This window comes from Hippopotamus amphibius, chromosome 15, assembly GCF_030028045.1.
Source record: "Hippopotamus amphibius kiboko isolate mHipAmp2 chromosome 15, mHipAmp2.hap2, whole genome shotgun sequence".
NCBI lineage: Eukaryota > Metazoa > Chordata > Mammalia > Artiodactyla > Hippopotamidae > Hippopotamus > Hippopotamus amphibius.
In genome coordinates, this window is record NC_080200.1 from 58806010 (window position 1) to 58824531 (window position 18522).

General features: G+C 37.5%; 1 protein-coding gene across 1 annotated transcript in view; it reads left to right on the top strand.

Moving 5' to 3' along the window:
- Positions 1–18522, top strand: part of DNAH5 (dynein axonemal heavy chain 5) — a 202324-nt gene that overhangs the window by 85811 nt on the left and 97991 nt on the right. Inside the window, exons 35-44 of the mRNA XM_057708854.1 lie at positions 635–813; positions 1205–1392; positions 1729–1923; positions 4784–4918; positions 5761–5868; positions 7816–7969; positions 12035–12181; positions 14447–14688; positions 17536–17712; positions 18130–18331. Of these exons, the coding sequence (XP_057564837.1) occupies positions 635–813; positions 1205–1392; positions 1729–1923; positions 4784–4918; positions 5761–5868; positions 7816–7969; positions 12035–12181; positions 14447–14688; positions 17536–17712; positions 18130–18331 (1727 nt within the window). The remainder of the gene's footprint in view (positions 1–634; positions 814–1204; positions 1393–1728; positions 1924–4783; positions 4919–5760; positions 5869–7815; positions 7970–12034; positions 12182–14446; positions 14689–17535; positions 17713–18129; positions 18332–18522) is intronic.

The window sequence follows — 18522 nt, forward strand, 5'->3', positions numbered from 1 at the left end:
GAAGACACAGCAGGCTAGCTCCTCAAGAACTGTGCCTGCCCCTGTCCTTGGGAGTTAGAGAAGATTTTATATGTGGGGCTCTAAGTCTGGGGTATGTGATAAGGATCAAGATGTTGGAGGTCTTGTATTCTTTTCTCCCTTTGCATCATTTCAAAATAGTCATAGTTGGTGTCAAGCCACCTGGTAATTGGGGTCTGGCAGTCTGTTAATTGTCCACTTGCTTCCAGTTTATCAGCTGGAGACCTTCCTTCTGAAATACCAAAACAAAACAAAACAAAACAACCCCCCAAAACTACAGAGGATGATTTGTTACAATAGTTGTACAGAATGCAGGTGCTAAGTCATAATTGGGTTAGGGAGTGAGAGGCAGGATGTAACTTACAGAATTAAGGGTGATAGGTGCCAGCATGTAGTTTGTATAGTATCAGGGAGTTAACTTTGTGAAGTAAAAATCTAGTTACTACAGATCAGTGACAGCTAAAGTAAAACAAGGAATGATTAACTCTTTCAGGCCAGGTTATTATCTTTCTCCTCTAGCCTGTTGGATGTTCTGTTTTCCTTGCTCTCAAGAGGAAGAAGAACAGTCACTTTTATTTGCATTGCAACAGTTCTAGTGATTTCTCTACCCCTCCAGGTGTTATATCACGCTGGCACAGGCTCTGGGAATGAGCATGGGGGGAGCCCCCGCTGGACCTGCAGGAACAGGCAAAACAGAAACGACCAAAGATATGGGGCGATGTCTTGGGAAATACGTCGTGGTTTTCAACTGTTCAGATCAGATGGATTTCCGAGGACTTGGACGGATTTTTAAGGGTGAGGGTTCTATTTTTTTATTTGAGGAGAATTTAAAGCTAAGGTGGAGTATCTTGTGAAGATTTATTTTTCAACAGTTGGCTACATTTCAGTGTCATTTTCCAACTATGGAAAACTTTTTGGAAAACCTGAATCTTACCAGTGTTGTGTGGGTCAAATGTCAATATCACTTGCCTTCCTAATGTTCTTTTACCTCTGCAGGGTGGGTGTTTACAGATAAAGTGTCACATTGTTGGTTATTTGGGGGGCAATTTATGTACCATCTATTTGTGCAACTTTATCTTTGAACAAACATATTTCTGGCTCGACTTGGCAGTTGCATAATGTTCTTTTTCTTTGACTTTCCAAACTTAGGTACTAATTGGATTTTCTATTTAATTTCTCTTCTAAGGACTGGCACAGTCTGGATCCTGGGGTTGTTTTGATGAGTTTAACCGTATCGATCTCCCAGTTCTCTCCGTTGCAGCCCAGCAGATTTCCATTATTCTGACATGTAAAAAGGAGCGTAAAAAGTCTTTTATTTTTACTGATGGAGATAATGTGACTATGAACCCTGAATTTGGGCTTTTTCTGACCATGGTAAGGAAGCACAAGAAGAGCTACTGAACTTCAGCCTCCTCATCACAGTTTTCACGCATCTCCCTGGTCATATGTCACTTATTTTCCATGAATGGAAATTGGGATTGTAATTTTTACTTCTGTTTGAAAGGCTTTGGTGATAAACAGAGCTCATGTTAATAACTCGTGACTTAATCTCTCCAGTTACAAGGAGAGTGAGATATGTCAGTGAGTTTTCCGGTTGTCATTCCGGATTTGTTGTGGGCGCATAATGAAATCTTTTAATATCGTGCTGATGTGTTGCGCTTGTTGCCCCGTGATTGTATCACGCATCCTTGGGTTTTATTTTCTGTGTAGAATCCTGGCTATGCTGGGCGACAGGAACTCCCTGAAAACTTGAAGATTAACTTCCGCTCTGTGGCCATGATGGTTCCTGACCGACAGATTATCATCAGGGTGAAGCTGGCTAGCTGTGGCTTCATCGACAACATTGTTTTGGCCAGGAAGTTCTTCACGCTCTACAAGCTGTGTGAGGAGCAGCTCTCTAAGCAGGTGTGACATTCTGAAGGTCCCTATGTACTTAGGCATGTTTACATTTTTTATTCAGTGATGGAGAGGGTGTGAAGAAATGGGACCCTTCCTACACTGCTGGTGGGAGTGTAAATTGGTGCAGCCACGATAGAAAACAGAATGGAGGTTCCGTAAAAAACTGAAAGTAGACTTACCATATGGTCCAGCTATCCCACCCCTGGGCATATATCCAGAAAAAACTGTAATTCGAAAAGATGCATGCACCCCAATGTTCACTGCAGCACTACTTACAATAGCCAAGACATGGAAGCAACCTAAATGTCCATTGACAGAGAAATGGATAAAGAAAATGTGGTCTATTTATACAATGGAATATTACTCAGCCACACACACACAAAAAAAGAATAAAATAATGCTATTTGCATCAACATGGATGTACCTAGGGATTATCGTATGAAGTGAAGTAAGCCAGACAGAGAAAGACATATCATATGATATCACTTATAATGTGGAATCTAAAAAAATGATACAAATGAACTTATTTACAAAACAGAAACAGAGTCACAGACATAGAAAACAAACTTATGGTTATCCAGAGAAAAAGGTGTGTGGGGTGGAGGAATCAATTAGGAGTTTGGGATGAACATATACATACTGTTATATACGAAATATCAATAGATAAACAACAGGGAACTACTGTATAGCACAGGGAACTCTACTCAATACTCTGTAGTAACCTATATGGGAAAAGAATCTGAAAAAGAATAGATGTATGCGTATGTATGATGAATCACTTTGCTGTACACCTGAAACTAACACAGCACTGTAAATCAACTATACTCCAATATAAAATAAAAATTAAAAAAAAAAAGAAAATTGTAGACCAGGATCATTGACAAACTGCCTCATTGATACAAAGCAGAGAGTTGTATCATGACAAAAATTATTTTACATGCATGGTGTTATTAACTACATTTGAAGAAATTCATATTTACAGCATAGAAATGAACACTATCTGAATTGATTTAAGAGCCAAAGAATTATGAATGTTGTTATTTGCTCCTTATCCCACCTGTGCATTCATCATAATATGTGTTGTGTGTCCTCATGGTTTTGAGGAACCTCTCAATCCAAACTTCTTTGAATCTAGATTATTTCTTATACCCACGGGTGCAACTAAATTCCATTCTTACGCAAAACATTCTTGGTTTCTTCTGCTTATTGCAACCTTTACTCACCCATTCTTCTCTTTTCTATGCTATTTTTTTGCATGTAGAGAAACTCCCACATCACAGACTCCTGCCCTCTTCTTCTCTAATTTCATTTCTACCTCCTTTACCCCTGCTGCCCTTGTTCACGAGGTCGGTGGGAAATGAAATGAGTCCATGTGTACAAAACAATTGGCCCCATGCTGGTCCCTTGGTAAACATTCTGTGAATCTCACTTCAGGCCCACAGGTTTAACTGAGTCTAATTCTGAAAAATTTTCCTAATTATTTCCACCCACCAGCACTTTCAAGTCATTACTTTTATACAAGCTTGCTCATGTTTTTATTTTATTACCGTGATTAGAATTTAAACTCCTTGAAGACAGGAACTCAGTCTGAATACTTTTATGTGCTCTATCCTCAGAACGATTGGTATTTAGTGGTGCATACTGCTCCCAATTAGTAGATAATGTTTTTTTCTATAGGTTTTTAAAAATTATGATTAAAAAAATATAACATTCAATTTATCATCTTAACTATTTTTAAGTGTCCAGCTCAGTAGTGTTGTGTACTCACATGGTTGTAAAACATCTCCATAACTTTTTTGTCCCGCAAAACTGAAACTCTATATCCATTAAACGACTCCACTCTTCCCCCTGCCCCCATTCCCTGGTAATCACCATTCTACTTTCTGTTTCTATGTATTTGGCTACTTTAGATACCTCACATAAGTGGACCCATACAGTATTTGTCTTTTTGTAACTGGCTTATTTAACTTAGTATAATGTCCTCAAGTTTCATTCATGGTGTAGCATGTGATAGTACTTGCTTCCTTTTTTATGCTTGAATAACATTCCAATTTACGTATATATGCCACATTTTGTTTATCCATTCATCTGTTGATGGGCATTTGGGTTGCTTCCAGCTCTTGGCTAGTGTGAATAGTGTTGCTTTGAACATGGGTGTTCAAATATCTTTCTGAGACGCTGCTTGCAATTCTTTTGGATATATTCCCTGACATGGGATCGCTGGATGATATGGTAGTTCTATCTTAAATTTTTTGACCAACTGCCGGGGATACTGTTTCCTATAGTGGTTGGATAATTGGATTTTAATTATTCACTTTGTATGTGCTGAAATTTGGTGTAATTGAGCTTTTATAAATACATATCAAGGGGATAATGAAGCTGGGGGCTTGAGTTTCTGACTTGTTCTTATTATTTCCCTCTTCAGGTAATCCTGGAATGCAGCTACTTTTCTTTCTCCTCAATACCCCTGACCTTATACGGTGGTCATGAGTGAGGTCTCCATTTAATTCTGGTTCAGAATATTAGCCTTCAAGATATGAGGATATTTTCCTATACATGATTGAGAAGGGCGCTAAGGGACATGTGTACTCCAGGTGGAAATTTATTCCTTTCTCCCTGTCAAGATCTCTCTATTAGTTCTGATCTGAGGGCTTAAATGAATAATGGTACAGGAGAAGATTCTTTTGGGATATTCTCCATTTGCTAAAAAGTAAAAAAAAATTTGATAAAAAAATTTATTGCTCCACCAACTATACACATTTTCTAAAAAAATCAGCATTTATTCATTGTGTCTCTGTCAAATTTGTACCATTTCCATGGGTAAGTTAATATTGAAAATAAGCCCGGCGTACCTCATATTCTTCAGGTACATTATGACTTTGGTCTGCGTAATATTCTGTCCGTTCTGCGAACACTGGGAGCAGCCAAAAGAGCCAACCCCACGGATACGGAGTCCACGATTGTCATGCGTGTGCTACGAGACATGAATCTTTCCAAACTGGTGAGATTCACAGATGGAAATGTTCCACCCGCTTAAATTTCAGTTTAACTAAGTGCAAATGAGATTTAGAAATATTTATTTAAAGTGCTCATTTAAAATGCTTAATTATCAGATAAAGCACTTTAAATTACATAGAGCATAACTTTATTACATTTTTTCAGGAGTGATTTTTGTGGTGACTCATATCTTGTCTAACATATGTCTATTCCAACAGAATTAAAATGGATTTTTAGAAATTCATGTCTTAAGTTTCCAAATACCTTGAAATTTTTCTGTCATAGAGCTAAAATCCCACCTTCTTTAAAGTAGACCTTGGCAGGGAATTGTATGTAAGTTTTACAAATATGTAACAATTTCACTTTCTTTGATTTCACAGTAGAGACTGACAATCAGTTGTCTGGTATCAGTGAACCTACGTTCGGGGCGACAGAATGATGTATTTTTATTTCAAATTAAAAGTGTGAACCGAATTCTAATTCATGAATTTGTCACTGTCTCTCATTTAAAAAAATTCTTTTTAATTTAAATGAGAAATTGTAGGTTATGAAGTAACTCCCCAAACTGGTTGTTTTATGGAAAGATTTTCATGTAGGCAATATTTTCTTTTCTTCTATTTCCATCTTTCTGTTTTTTTTTCTCTTCTCACCCTGCCCCCCTTTAAACATTAATTTTTAATTTATGGGAAACGATGAAAATATTTCTCAACTTCAGTGGAAGTGATATTTTATTTATTACTGGTTGTGACAAAGTAATCTGGGCTGCAATTGGCCAATTTCAGTTTATCTGATATTGCTATGTTTGTTAAAAGAGTTGGTCTGATTTCTCTTTATTTTCTTTTTGAGATTGATGAGGATGAACCCTTATTTTTGAGTTTGATTGAAGATCTCTTCCCAAATATTCTCCTGGACAAGGCCGGTTACCCTGAACTGGAAACGGCAATTAGTAGACAGGTAATATATTTCACAGGACATCAAGTACTGTGTCCCTTTCATCTGAACTTCATAGGAATCAAGTGAAGCTGGTGTGGCCTAAGTCTACGGGTTCTGAAAACAGCAGTGAGGCTGTGACTACAGGTTTAAGAGAAGCCGTTGCACACCATTGATAGAGCTTTTCCTCCCAGGGGCTCTCTTATCATCACTCAACTACAGGTCCACTTAGCCATGTGCTAGTGGCCCGTTATTGATGGAGGCCATTCCATCAGATTCCTAATGAAATGTGATGGGTCAGCAGGGGCCGGTGGGGCTCAACTGGCTGCTTTGCCTGTATGTGGTTTGCTTCTCTCTGCAGCCCTGGTGTTTACCATGTTGCTTTGCTCCCGGGACTCTTGCTGCTGAGTGTCATTTGCAGTGATCTCGTGTGGCCCCTTAGCTGTCATTCTTTCTCCCCAGGCCCAGGATCACTTGCGATTTCTTCCTGGCTCTGGGGGCGCCATCACGTTAAGTGTATCATTAGGGTCTGGACTTCCCATGGTGCTTGGTGCAGCTTTAACTTTTTATGGTCTTTCTAGGAATGGAAATGAATTGTAAGAACTAGGTGTCTCAACTTCCTTTCCTATGAAAAGATGTTTGGAAAAAATTTATAGAAATGGTGATTAGCTCATATTTATAAAATGGATTTTAATTCTTTGAAGCTATTTGTAATAAAAATCAAATTTGGTAGTGTTTTATGGCTACTTTCCCTTTAAAAATCACTGTATAAAAATCTTAATCTCTTAATCAAGTAAAAGTGATAATTCATTTTGCAAATGGCTTCTTTATCACATGGCCAAATTAACTGTAGCGTTGCCTAAAAGGCTGAGTATAAACTAATTTATAAAGGGACTTACATTAGTAATTTGTAGTGTATGAAAAATATGAAGAGCAGATACTTAGCATAAAGTGATACATGACTATTATTCAAAAATTATTTAAGTAAAAATAAAAGCATCACTTATAACGAATCTAAGCATAGCATGATGGTTAAGAGCATGGACCACAGAGCTGAATTTCTTGGGCTCAAATCCCTATAACTTTACAACTAATAATCTTGGGTAAATTGCTTAGTCTCTCTGTACCTCAATTTCCTTATCTGTAAAATGAAGATATCAATAGTACTAATCTCATAGGAGATTAAATTTAGAATAGTGTTTGGCAGAGTACCTTACATACATGAGTTTGATAGATTAAAAACTAGCCAGTAGATTTATAAAGATAGGTTGACATTTATATAGAATTCCAGTCAACTTGGTATGCTTGAAATTATCTTTTAAATTAAATATCATCTTTAAATTAAACATTTAGAACACATTTTGGTATTTGAGACTTTATTCTTAAGTTGTTCCTAATACATACATTCAGTAAAATATTAATGTAGGTGTATTTAATTCCCAAGGTCAATGCAGGTGTTTCTTATTAGATTGGGATATCATTTTGGTTATGTTCAGCCTGCTTTTGCCTATGTATATATACTTTTTTATGGAATAAATTTCTTAGTGGGAATTCCCTGGTGGTCCAGTGATTATGACTCAGGGTTTCACTGCTATAGATCCCTGGTTGGGGAACTAAGATCTCACAAGCCAAAAAAATCCACAACCTATCATCTATCTATTTATCTATCTATCTATCTATCATCTATCTATCTAAATTCATTGTGGTAAAACATGTAACATAAAACGCACCATTTTAACTATTTTTTTAAGTGTACAGTTCAGTGGCATTAAGTACATTCATAGTATTGTGCAAATATCACCACTGTTTGTCTTCAGAACTCTTTTCATCTTTCAAACTGGAACTTCACATACATTAACACTAATTTCCCATTTCTCTAACCTTGCTCCACATCTATACTTATTTGAGCACAATGATAAGTCCAGATATCTGTTCATGTGGCCCAATGTGGGGGTTTTGTTATGTTTTTAGGTTGAAGAAGCTAGTTTAATCAACCATCCTCCTTGGAGACTGAAAGTCATCCAGTTGTTTGAAACACAGAGAGTGCGGCATGGAATGATGACCCTGGGACCTAGTGGCGCAGGGAAAACCACCTGCATCCACACCTTGATGAAAGCCATGACAGGTAAGGGGGGAGTCAAGCCGCATTACTCTGGAGACGCATTCAAACTGTTGTGAAACATGCGAATGCCCTAAGAGGGACACAATTGTAGATGTGTGTTAACATATTTTTATAGGAGGGATGCTACTTTTTTGAATATTGGGTACATTTTAGAGATAACACAGTACATTAATGGACCAGAGGAGGAAAACTTTTTATCCCCAGCTTTATTGAGATATAATTTTGACCTATAACATGTGTAAGTTTAAGGTGTACAGTGTGTGGATCTGATACATTTCTATGTTACAAAATTATTGTCATTAGCTACCACCTCCACCGTATCACATATTAACCGTTTCTTTTTTTGTGATGGAGCATTTAAGATCTACTTTCTTAGAAATATTCAAGTATGTGATACAGTATTATTAGCTATAAACACTGTGCTGTACACTAGATCCCCAAACTCATTAATCTTATAACTGGAAGTTTGTACCCTTTTGCAATATCTCTGTATTCCCCCCCCCCCCCCCGCCCCACCATAATCCTTGGTGACCATCGTTCTATAATCTTTCTCTGAGTTTGACTTTTTTAGATTCCAGATATAAGTGATATCATACAGTATTTGTCTTTCTCTGTCTGACTTATTTTACTTAGCATAATGCCCTCAAGGTCCATCCATGTTTTCACAAATGGCAGGATGTGCTTATTTTTCATGGATGAATAATATTCCATTGTGTATGTGTACCACATCTTCTTTATTCATTCATCTATTGAAAGACACAGGTTGTTTCAGTTTATTGGTTTTTCTGGATAATGCTGCAGGAAAAACATTTTTTTAAAGTGATTTTATGGACTGTGCTATATGTTTTACAAATGTTATGCCATTTAGTTTTCAAAATGATCTTGAGCTTTGGACATTATTAGCCCTATTTTGTACAAAAAAGTCAAAATTTAACTTAAGAAATACTCAATGTCAAAAAGATGGTAAATAATGAGGCTCAAAATTAAGGTCAGGGCCCATTAATGAAAACCCTAGATTTTCTCCAATATACCACACCATTTTCCAATTATGACTTCACACAAGATGCTACCTCTCAATAAATATAAAATAATTTCAATCCCAACTTTTAAATTCTATGTATTGAGAAATCACCCTAATTTTAAAGTAATTTCCCACCCAGAATCAGCTATTTTTCTTGTGAAGTGAAATAAATGCATTTAATTTCCAGATGTCCCTAAGCTTTACATCTAAGTCCCTAACCCAAGGTCATCTAAGGATAACGGACATTGCCTTGTTCATGATTATTCTTGTATTCTCTGGTTCCGATTAGACATTGATGACTTTCTTCTTAAGAGTATTGGCAGCCCTTAGCCGTGGCAGTTTCAAAATTTCATAAAACTTTGGCTGTTTGGATGCATCATACATTGTCCCACAAGGAGAATCTGCTTGTCTGTGTTTCCAGTCAGCTCATGAAGCCCCAGTACACTGATACTGGCTGTTGGCGATGGTCTATATTTGTTCTAGGGTCCTGTACACGTTGGATTTAGTCTGTTTCCTATGGGAGGAAGTGAATTCTGTGCATCAGGACTCTACAGGGTGGGGGAGGCGGTCTTCACACTGAGAGAGGATTGTGCTCTCAGCTACTACCTACCTCCACCAAAACTGGGAGGTCACACCTGCAAAACTTACCACATAGTTTTCATGTGTGCTATTAAGATTCTGTTTTGGCACTTTCACATAGCATTAAAATGTTATATTCTGCTCCTCAGATTATGCTTAAAAATACTTTTGTTGTTGTTATGAAGCTACCTTCTGGTGACAATAAACTACAAATGAACCGGGTACAATGATTTGAACAAAATGAGTACTAAATATTAAACAACGTAGATACATTATGTATAATATGTCTAAATTATGTAATCAATATGGCATCACTGGTTTTGGAGAAGTTCTTGGCAAAGATGAATAAATTATTAGACTACTTGCTGTTTATTAACCTGTTCTTGGTTTTAGTAGGTAGGGTAAACATTTGTTATGTTAAATGACACATTGTTTCTTACTGAAAACTTTAATTATCCAAAAGATTGAGGAAGTAATTGGGTTGAACTTCTACTGGGCCCATGTGTGTTATTGTTCCCTTGTTCATCAGATATCTTTGATGTTCTGTACTTTGAGGTGCTGTACTAGAAATGGGAAAGCAGGCATGAAAAGAAATGACCATGTCTTTAAGGAGTTTACAGTGTAGTGGAGTGATAATTGTAACTCAGCATGGAAGACTGGACAGGAGCGAGACTTGGACAATTATGGTGTGAACAGAGGCAAAGGACATGAGAATCCTTTCTAAGGAATTCTGGAAAGGCTTACAGAGCAGGTGCTATTTCATCTGAGGTTTGAGGGTTGAGTAGCAGAGGAATAAAAGGCATTCTTAGCAGAATGAAGAGGCTGAGCAGGTAGGAGGGACTGGCGAGCGCAGGAAGCGCTGGAGAAGCGCTCTGGCATGGATGAAATCTAATTTGTGTGGGTGGTGGGAGTGGGGGAGATGAGGAGGTGTAGCAGATGCTATTGGTGCCCAGAGCCGCATCCCTTTGGCCCTCCCCTGCTACAGATGCAGCTGTTGGACATTTTCTCCCCCAACTGCCAGTGGTGTCTCCGGGTTTTTCAGCCTTATGACTTTTCCTTGAAGCTAGGGAACTGGCTCAGCCTGGAAGAAGGCATTGGGTGGGAATTAATCCTCCTGAGAGAGCCATACCCTCTCAACTAATGGTGGAAAGAGTTAAAGGCAAATGTCCCCATCTCCTCCTATCTTTTGGAGGGACATTCCATCTGTGACCAGCTCGCCAATGAGCCCTTTATTGGCTTTCTCTCCTTTCCTGTCTCACTTTCTCTTCCCCCTGAATCCAAACTCTCAGTTCCCATGTCTTTGTCTCAGGCTTTGCTTCCAGGGGGAGCTCAAATTGGTACAGAGGGCATGGCATGAGAAGCTTTGTAAGTCACAATAAATACCGAGATTTTATCCTGTGGGTGATGGGAAGCATAGAGCTGGGGAGTGGTGTGACTAGCCCTGTGTGTGGAAGACCATCTGGTGGCCATGTAGAGAATAGACTGGGACAGGAGCACAGTATGTAGTATTTTAGCCTCTATTTTTATGATTTTATACTTTAAATCTTTAAAAACCATTTTATTGAAATGTGGTTGATTTATAATATTGTATTAGTTTCAGGTGTACAGCAAAGTGATTCAGTTATACCTATACATATATATCTACTGTATTTTAGATGCTCATTATAGGTTATTACAAGATATTAAACATAGTTCCCTGTGCTATATAGTAGGTCCTTGTTGATTATCTGTTTTATATATAGCAGTGTGTATCTGCTAATCCCAAACTCTTAATTTATCCTTCCCTACCTGTTCTCCTTTGATAACTATAAATTTGTTTTCTAGGTCTGTATCTATTTCTGTTTAGTACATAAGTTCATTTGTACCGTTTTTTAGATTCCACATATAACATAATTTAAACCTTATTCTTTGATTTTTTACTTAGTAACTAGAGTCCCCTATGTACAGAATCCATCTTATTTAAGAATAGTTTTAGGGTTTGAAAGATTTGAATACCTTTTTTGAAGTTGGTCACAGAAGAAAAATTCTTGATTTTTGTAACATTAGTGTAGCTGATTTTTTTCCCAAACGATCAAGACCATATCTCAGCAAACCTGTTAATGGAGAGAATCAGGCATCTTTTAAGTGACATTTCAGATATGAGATTTAATCTAGTACACCATAAATCAAAAGATTTTTGAGATGTGAAATTTGAAGAACTTGCAGATTACTTTGATTCCTTGGTAGCATTTTCCCCCCTTATGTAAATGCAGTTTTCTTTTCCAGGAGATAGAAAGCGCTTTAGTCAATAAAATATAATGAGGTTAATTATGATAACTTGGAATGCAGTAAGACATATTTTCAATGTAATTTTGCATTTTTCATGTTTTGAACACCTGCCGACAGTACACTGCAGATTGGTGTAATGTTGCCTAACGATGGTTCATTCTACCTGTGAGTTGTTTAAAATTTGGATTTACTTGGTGTAGATTGTGGAAAACCACACCGGGAAATGAGGATGAATCCCAAAGCTATTACGGCCCCACAGATGTTTGGTCGGCTTGACGTGGCGACGAATGATTGGACCGATGGGATATTTTCTACTCTTTGGAGGAAAACATTGAGGGCTAAGAAAGGTAGAAGATGAATTACAAGTATAATTTTTGACATGTACTTGTAAGTAAAAGGCTTGGTGGCTATTTAAAATTAGTAGAATCGTATTCTCCATATAATATCTTAGCCAAGACCAAGAAGTCATAAATTGGGGTGATATTTGTGAATGTTGAAATACTGAAATGGTTTAATTAGTATATTTGAAATACCACCCCCACCCCGTATTTTGTGGTTACACAGGGAATTACTTTCCTTTTGAGAAAATATTTCTATATTCCTGTGATATCTTAGAATAAAATGGATATAAAAGCTGTTAAGGAAAATTGATAGTATTGTGTTTAAGTGATTGCCCCATAACTATTTTCACTGAATATTTAAAAAATGATTCTCTTAAGTGTGGCCTATTTTTAGAAAACTGATTCTCCTATAAAATCACAGGAGGAAATGGGCTTCTTTGGAGAGCAAATTGTGTATATCAAAAATGAAGTCTAACAAATTATTCTCTTTTAGATGTTTGTTTTTTGTTTAAACAAGCTCCTTAATGGCTAGTAGTTCACTCTGAATGTTCTCTTACTTAGGACTTGAGCCCTATGGTCCCAGAGTAGAAACTCAGATGGAAGAGGCGATATCAATTCTCCTCTCACTCCTGAATGAGTAGGAGAAAGTCACAGGGAAAGTGATTGCAGGGACAAAGGAAGAATATAGGAGGAGAACAAGGCATTTGGGCTTACTTCACGAGTCCATGCTTTGGGCAACTGTGTTCTCTTGAAAAACGTTTAAGGTGGCACCATTGACATTCTCTTTGAGGGAATGTGGCTGATCAACCCAACACCAATCGTTAAAAGAGAAAAGAAAACACTTCATTTCTAGAGTGTGCTCGTATTAGAAATTGCTGTTGTTTTATGGAAGTTAAATAAAATTTTATTTCTGATTTGTTCTAGTAATCATGGGTAAACACAGATCCGTGACCAAATGTTACCTCAAAGAGTAGGAGCTCAGAGAGGTGTTTTTTGTTTAGTTTTGTTTTGTTTTTAGCCCTTTTTAAAAAGGCACATATACTTTTTCTTTCACAGGGATTCTGGTGATCAGAGCATCATTTTACTTAAACTGCTAGTTGAATGAGCATAATTAGGAATTTCATAGCATTTGATTTAACTTAGAATACTCCACAGTTGTTACATAATAGATGAAAATTGACCTACAGACTTGGTCACGGTGATGGTAAGTAAGGGAAACTAGTGGTTAAGAAATTAAGAGCAACTGTTAAACCGAAGACCTAGATTTACAAGGGCATTTCTGTTGGACATTCTGTCAATTCTCGGCCTAGTCCCGCTCTCAGCAGCGTCTGACACAGTTAATCACTCTTATTCTTGAAACTCTTCCACCACTTGCCTTCAGGGATACCTTCCTCTACTTCTGCTTCACTGAGAGGTCAGCCAGAAGAAGGAACTGGTGGAGGAGACCTTACCAGAAGCCTAAAGGCTGAAGTGCTTGTGTCCTCAGGCCTTTTGTCTCTATCTACGCTTATGATCTAGAATAAACTTACCCATCCATGGTTCTCAGTGCCATCTCTAAGCTGATGGCTTCTACATTTTAATCTCTAGCGCTTGAATTTCCAACTCAACAGCTCTATAGGCTGTCTGCTGGGTATCTCAAACTCAACATGTGCAAACCAGAGTGGATTCTGTGGCTCTGCCTGTCTTTCCGACGTCACTCACATTACTTTCCCCCTTCCCCTCTTCCTTCTAACCAGGATCGACTTCCTGCTGTTCCTGGAATGTGATCACCCTAAGCTTGTGCCCACTTCAGGACCTTTGCTACTACTATTTCCACTGCCTGAAAAATTCTAGCTGTAGATCTTTACATCACTTCATTGACCACCTTATCTAAAAGGCCCTCTTATCCTGCTGCATTTTTCTTGTATCTTTCTTTGCATATTGGTTTGATTGTCATCTCTACCCCTTAGAAAGTAAGCTCTGTGAAGGCAGGACGTTGTCTTTTTTTTAATCACAAAATCCCTGAAACAGGGCTGATACAGAGAAGGTTCTCAATGAATACCTGTTAATGAACTAATGACTGTTGCTTTGGTTATGGGCTTTAAACAACTGCTACATAAAGAACAGGAAGAGTCCTATATGACAAAATTAGATAATCATTTAGATCAAAGCTTTATTTAAACATGAATGAAAATTACATCAAATTATAGTACTTCTTCAAGCATAATGTTGTGTATATATGCATATCTGTGTATGTATGCTTTTCCCCCTGCCCTTGGTGGGATATTCTAGGGGAGCATATCTGGATAGTTCTTGATGGTCCAGTCGACGCCATCTGGATTGAAAATCTGAATTCCGTTTTGGATGATAACAAAACTCTAACCCTTGCCAATGGCGATCGGATTCCCATGGCTCCAAACTGCAAGATTGTTTTCGAACCTCATAATATTGACAATGCTTCGCCTGCTACCGTCTCAAGAAATGGGATGGTTTTCATGAGTTCTTCTGTCCTTGATTGGAGTCCTATTCTTGAGGTATGATTGGAATCAATCTCCCTCCCTCTTTTTCTTTTCTTTCTTTTTCTTTCTCTTTCTTTCTTTCTTTCTTTCTTTCTTTCTTTCTTTCTTTCTTTCTTTCTTTTCTTTCTTTCTTTCTTTCTTTCTTTCTCTTTCTTTTTCTTTCTTTCTTTCTTTCTTTCTTTTTTTCTTTCTTTCTTTCTTTCTCTTTCTTTTTCTTTCTTTCTTTCTTTCTTTCTTTCTTTCTTTCTTTCTTTCTTTCTTTCTTTTCTTTCTTTTCTTTCTTCTTTCTTTTCTTTCTTCTTTCTTTTCTTTCTTCTTTCTTTCTTTTCCCTTCCTTCCTTCCTTCCTTCCTTCCTTCCTTCCTTCCTTCCTTCCTTCCTTTCTGTATAATTACTGAGGGAAACAGATATTTTAGCATTCTTTTAGCATGTAGGCTTATTCTCCTGCAGACCTGCTGGTGTAATTGCATCATAATGCTGATGTTTGTGGAAGATCCTTGAATGCTCTGGGACCTTCAGCCCAGATTGTCCCTTACAGGTTTCCTCAGTGCTCAGGGTTCTTCAGTTCTAATCGTTTTAGACCTGTGATTTCCGCTGTGGGTTGGGGAAAAATTGCAAGGCCTAGGTGAATCAATAATCCCACCAGGGACTTCCTCGGGGGTCCAGTGGTTAAGACTCCAAGCTCCCAATGTAGGGGCCCCGAGTTCGATCCCTAGTCAGGGAACTAGATCCCACATGCTGCAACTAAGGTTCCGCATGCCGCAACTAAGACCTGGTGAAGCCAAAATAAATAAATATTAAAAAAAAAAATAATCCCACCAAACTGTGAGTGAGTGAGGAAAATTTAATTTTATCACTTTGGGAATTCATGATATTTTAAAAAGGTACTCAATTCATATAAAATTTGGGGGCAACCATCTGAGAATATTAACTTGAAGAAGATAATTTATTAAAATTGCATATAAAGAATTTTTATGAGATTCAATAGTCAGTCATAATGTTAGTTTTAAGTTTGTACTTGGAAATAATATTTTAGATAATATCTTTTCAATTCATGGTAAGGTAGATTATTTTATTACTACTAATATATGTTAGAGTATATTGATTGTAATAAGATTATAATTGAATGCCTTGCATACTTAGATATTTTACTAAATAAATACTATAGTGTAAGACAGAATGCTTATTAGACAAGCCACCTGTAAAATCTTTTTTGACATTGGTGGTCAAATTATTATTTTAATTCACATAAGTTTTTTGGAGATAATTTTGATTTAAAACTTATGAATTCATATTTTGAATAAAGTAGATGAAGTTGTGAAGGAGGGGGTTATAAAACAAAATGATGTACAGTTGGATATGTGACTAAAAATGCTAAAAATGTTTCCTGAAGATTTCAGATTTCACAATTAAATTATCCATCCTTTAAGGAGAATACAGAGCAAGAGTTCTTGACCCTGGCTTTGCAAGAATAATCACCAATGACAGTTCTTTAAAATACAGATGACTGTGTCACAAATCAATCTATCAAATTAGAATCTCTGGGGAGGAAGGTGCAGGAGTTATTGGTTTTTAAATTTTTTTTTTTTCAAAAGTACCAGAATGGATTCAGGCTTGCTAACCACAGATACAGCAAACTCCAAGGGAAAATGAATTTGTGATTTTCCCCCAAATACTTTAAATTCACAAGGGCTTTTTAAAAATACTTGTACACTATTAGCTAACAAATATTTACAGTTTGCTATTTATGAAATGAGCTTCTATTATATTCTGTCCACGTTGAGGCTGAATAAGGCCTTCAGATTAACACTAAGTTGCTTACAGATGGTTAGCAAGAAGGAAGACTCACAAGACTGGAAATGCTTAGAGCAGGGCAGGGCAGCTCTGTGAGAGTTAGTAGAGGGCAGACCACCAGGCGGTCGTGTTCATGAAAGTCCACGAGCTTCTGGGCCACCCTGATTACTTGGCCCACGCATGATATTTTTGGTCCATCAGCTTGAAAGTGCTATGCTCCATTTTTGTCGCTGTGCATTTATGTTGAATTCATGAAATGATAGCTAATTGAGAATCAATATCTTACTGGTTCTGTTCAGAGTCTCTAAGAATGACCTGATGTCTTGATGCCAAGGGAACTTTCCCCACCTGAAGAAACTATTGTTGTGGGTTAAGTGGTATTTTGTTATGAATCACATGTAGTTTCCTAATATTGGGTTTCCCAAATGACTAAATTCTCCATTTTCCTGAGTATTACTTGATATTTTTTCTACATTGGTTATTCATTAAATTAGAAGAAATAAAATTGTAATACATCTTTGTTTCCCATTTTGAAAAATTTGGGGATGGATTTTCTTTGTTCCCCTTTTATTCCTTTTTCTTTTTCTAAATTATTTCCATGTATATGCCTCCTCATTTCCTCCTAGTGTATTTTAATCAGGAGCTGAAGACTTTCCCCTCCATCTTGGTTTCAAGAGCTGAGCTTATGTATAGTGTAGTAGCTGAACACAGGGATGTTGGAATCAGACTCTGGGTTTGAATTTTGACCTTGACACCAACCAGCTGTGGGATCCTGGGCATGTTACTTAAACTGCTTGGGCCTTAGTTTTCTCATCTGTAAAAGGATAATAACAGTTCCTACTTCACAGAGCTGTTTTGAGCATTAAATGAGGTCATACACGAAAGAATTTATATCAAGACCTGGTACATCAGAAGTGCAGTATAATCATTAGATATTATTATTATTATTATTGTTATTATTATTATTATTATTATTGTTAACCAATATTAAGAAACCTTTTGTCCAAAAATGGCCATTTTTCTGATGTGTTAATACATGTAATTAATGCTTTCTTCTGCAAACTAACAGGGTTTTCTTAAAAAACGTTCGCCTCAAGAAGCTGAAATTCTTCGTCAGCTGTACACCAAGTCGTTTCCAGACCTGTATCGATTCAGTGTTCAGAACGTAGAACACCAGATGGAGATGCTGGAGGCCTTTGTGATCATGCAAAGCATTACTATGCTTCAAGGCTTGATCCCTCCCAAGGTATATCGCTCAGCTTTCTAGAACTCTCTCTCCCTTTAGCTGAGCCATGCTGTGCAGCGTCTGCGATATTTGAACTTGATTCTTAGAGCCATGGGGAAGTGGGGAGTTTTCAAACATGGACACGGCACCACATAGTTTGTGGGTTTTTTTTTTCCCCCCACAAAGCAAACCACAGATTTGTGGATTAGTGGCAGGTTCGCCGTCGTCTAAAAAGCATTCTAAATTTATTTCAGAAACCAGCTTGGTATTCCCAGAGATGCGTTCCACATTTGTTTTTCATCTTTTTATCTGTCTTTTTCTCGTTCTCGTTTTGGGGGAAAACTGTTATCCCTTTTAGATCTTTGCTATTTTCACTACAATGTCAAAGCAAAGTTTTGGTTTGAGAATTAAGTAATTAAAAGTTTCTTCCATGCTCAGGAGCAAGGCGTGGAGGTCACGCCGGAGCACCTGGGGAGACTCTACGTCTTCTCCCTGATGTGGAGCGTCGGGGCGGTGCTGGAACTGGACGGCCGGCGCCGCGTGGAGCACTGGCTGCGCTCCCAGGAGATGCTGGCCCTGGACCTGCCGCCTCTGGCCGGGCCCGAGGACACCATGTTTGACTATTACGTCGCATCTGATGGTAAGCTGCTAGCTTCTAGCCATCCATCCATTACATGTGGGACCAGTTGTTTTACAAAAGGCTAATATTTACACTCTATCATCTATCTATCTATCTATCTATCTATCTATCACTATCTATCTATTATCTGTCTATCTATCTATCTATCTATCTATCTATCTATCTATCTATCATCTATCATCTATCTATCT